This window comes from Antennarius striatus, chromosome 6, assembly GCF_040054535.1.
Source record: "Antennarius striatus isolate MH-2024 chromosome 6, ASM4005453v1, whole genome shotgun sequence".
In the NCBI taxonomy this organism is placed as follows: domain Eukaryota; kingdom Metazoa; phylum Chordata; class Actinopteri; order Lophiiformes; family Antennariidae; genus Antennarius; species Antennarius striatus.
Genome location: NC_090781.1, coordinates 16,680,716 through 16,682,864, shown reverse-complemented (window position 1 = coordinate 16,682,864; position 2,149 = coordinate 16,680,716). Strand labels below are relative to the sequence as shown.

The following is a 2,149-nucleotide window of genomic DNA, read 5'->3' as shown; positions in this document are numbered from 1 at the left end:
AATCTATACATTCTATTAGAAACAGCTCTAGAATATAACTTGGAAGCAGACTGACTTTGACGTGTGGTAGATTGATGGGGATGTCATTGTGGAATATTTTTGTCAAGGCATTGTATGTGAAAATTCAATGTACTATGTTTAAAATAAATTATATTATATTGTCTACCAAAAATTGCGGTGGTATCGTGCGTACAGTGAACCCTGCCTCACGCCCCCAGCCAGCTGTGGTAGGCTCCAGCAGAACGCGACCCGCAACAGTGGATAAAGCACGTATTGATGAAGAATGAATGACTGACTATTGTCTACAAGGTTAGAAGCAAAAGTTTTGCATTTCCTCTAAATCTTATGATGTGATAGTACAAAAAAGACTCGAAGACTTCAGATTATGGTCAGTCTGATGGACCTGAGTGAAATATACTTCAACAATCTGTCTGAAATGTGGCAAACACTCACTGCTTCATAAAACTATCTTGTAATCTAAAAATTAACTTTTTTGAATGTCTAAATGCTAAAACTATGTTTATGTGTGTTCTGTACCCTTCACAGGATTGTAAAACAGTATTACATCATAAGTGTTTTCCTGACTGTATGTCAGCATCATGCAGTTCTTGGTGAAGTCAGCTCAGCTCCCTATATAAGAGCCAACCTCTTTTACCTCATGTATGTGGTGACAAAAAGATCCCATAGTTCCAGAGGTAAGATATCAGAGGCACAGATGAATGATTCCATTGAATGTAATCTCTGGTTATGACTGTTTGTCTTTCTTTTTTTCAGTTCGTCCAGCATTTCAGAGAAATTTCAAAGAAACATTCGCAAAATTACAAAGCAATACCAACCATGGACACAAATTTATCTACAGGTTTACTAACACTAGAATCACTTGAATTATCTGATGTATATATTTACCCTGCATTTGTGTTTGGGACTTTACTGTATTTGTGGGTTTTGTTTTGCAACCTGCTAATATTAATGACCATTATTTGCTGTAAAAAAATGCACAAGCCAATGTTTATGCTAATGTGCAACTTGCCGATCAGTGACATTTTGGGTGCTACGGGTTTTTATCCACACTTTGTTTTCAGCATTGTGACACAGAACAGGCAGATTTCCTACCCTGCCTGCGTCACTCAGGCTTTTACTATACATTTCTATGGTTCAGCAAACTTGCTGATCTTGAGTGCCATGGCATATGACAGATATATTGCAGTTTGTTATCCTTTGAGATATAATTCCATTATGTCTACATGTAACTTAATAAGAATTATTATTTCAGTGTGGTTTCTGAGTTTCTTGATTATATTTGTCTTGATTTTGTTGCTTGTACAGTTGACATTGTGCAGGACAAAGATTGTGGATTTATTTTGTAACAATCCATCTTTGCTGAAACTAACCTGTCAGGACACCAGTGTGAACAACATCTATGGACTGGTCATGTTATTTGTCCTCCAAGGCATACCAATGATGATAATGTTGTACACATACGGAAAGATTTTGCATACTTGTGTTGCCACCAGTGAGGCTAGCACCCGGCAAAAAGCCTTCCAGACATGTAGCTCACATATAATTGCTTATGTAATTCTACAGGTTAATACATTTGTTACTCTCCTTGCTCATCGCATTGATATTGTGAAACCTTTGGTTAGAAGGGGTCTTGGTTTGTCAGTTATATTTTTACCCCCTCTTTTGGACCCTATAATATATGGACTTAAAACCAAAGAGCTTAAGGACAGGTTAACAATAATACTCAAATTAATTGGAAGTTCATCAAAGATGTAATAGTAATGTAATCAGATTTTCTATCTATCTATCTATCTATCTATCTATCTATCTATCTATCTATCTATCTATCTATCTATCTATCTATCTATCTATCTATCTATCTATCTATCTATCTATCTATCTATCTATCTATCTATCTATCTATCTATCTGTATGTCTCTCTGTCTGTCTATCATCGGTACATACAGTATATGAGATAATAGCTCTGTGTCTATATTTACAATATTGTAGTAGAGCATTATATAATATGCGTCTTCAATGTCAAAAAAATAAGGTATTTTGTTCACTATTCAAATGATGTGGAAATTATGTGCAAATTTTCCTTAGTTCAGTCTGACATCTGTATGTTTCCAAAATTAATAAATAAAAG

At 35.1% G+C, this 2,149-nt stretch overlaps 1 protein-coding gene across 1 annotated transcript; it reads left to right on the top strand.

Moving 5' to 3' along the window:
* Positions 1-837: 837 nt before the first annotated feature.
* On the top strand, positions 838-1,776 carry LOC137596190 (olfactory receptor 52Z1P-like). Its single transcript, XM_068316502.1, has one exon. The coding sequence runs from the start codon at positions 838-840 to the stop codon at positions 1,774-1,776; it is 939 nt and encodes a 312-aa protein (XP_068172603.1).
* Positions 1,777-2,149: the final 373 nt, after the last annotated feature.

Excerpts from the sequence above, each read along its gene's own strand:
- LOC137596190 (XM_068316502.1), top strand. The coding sequence starts at position 838 with ATGGACACAAATTTATCTACAGGTTTACTAACACTAGAATCACTTGAA.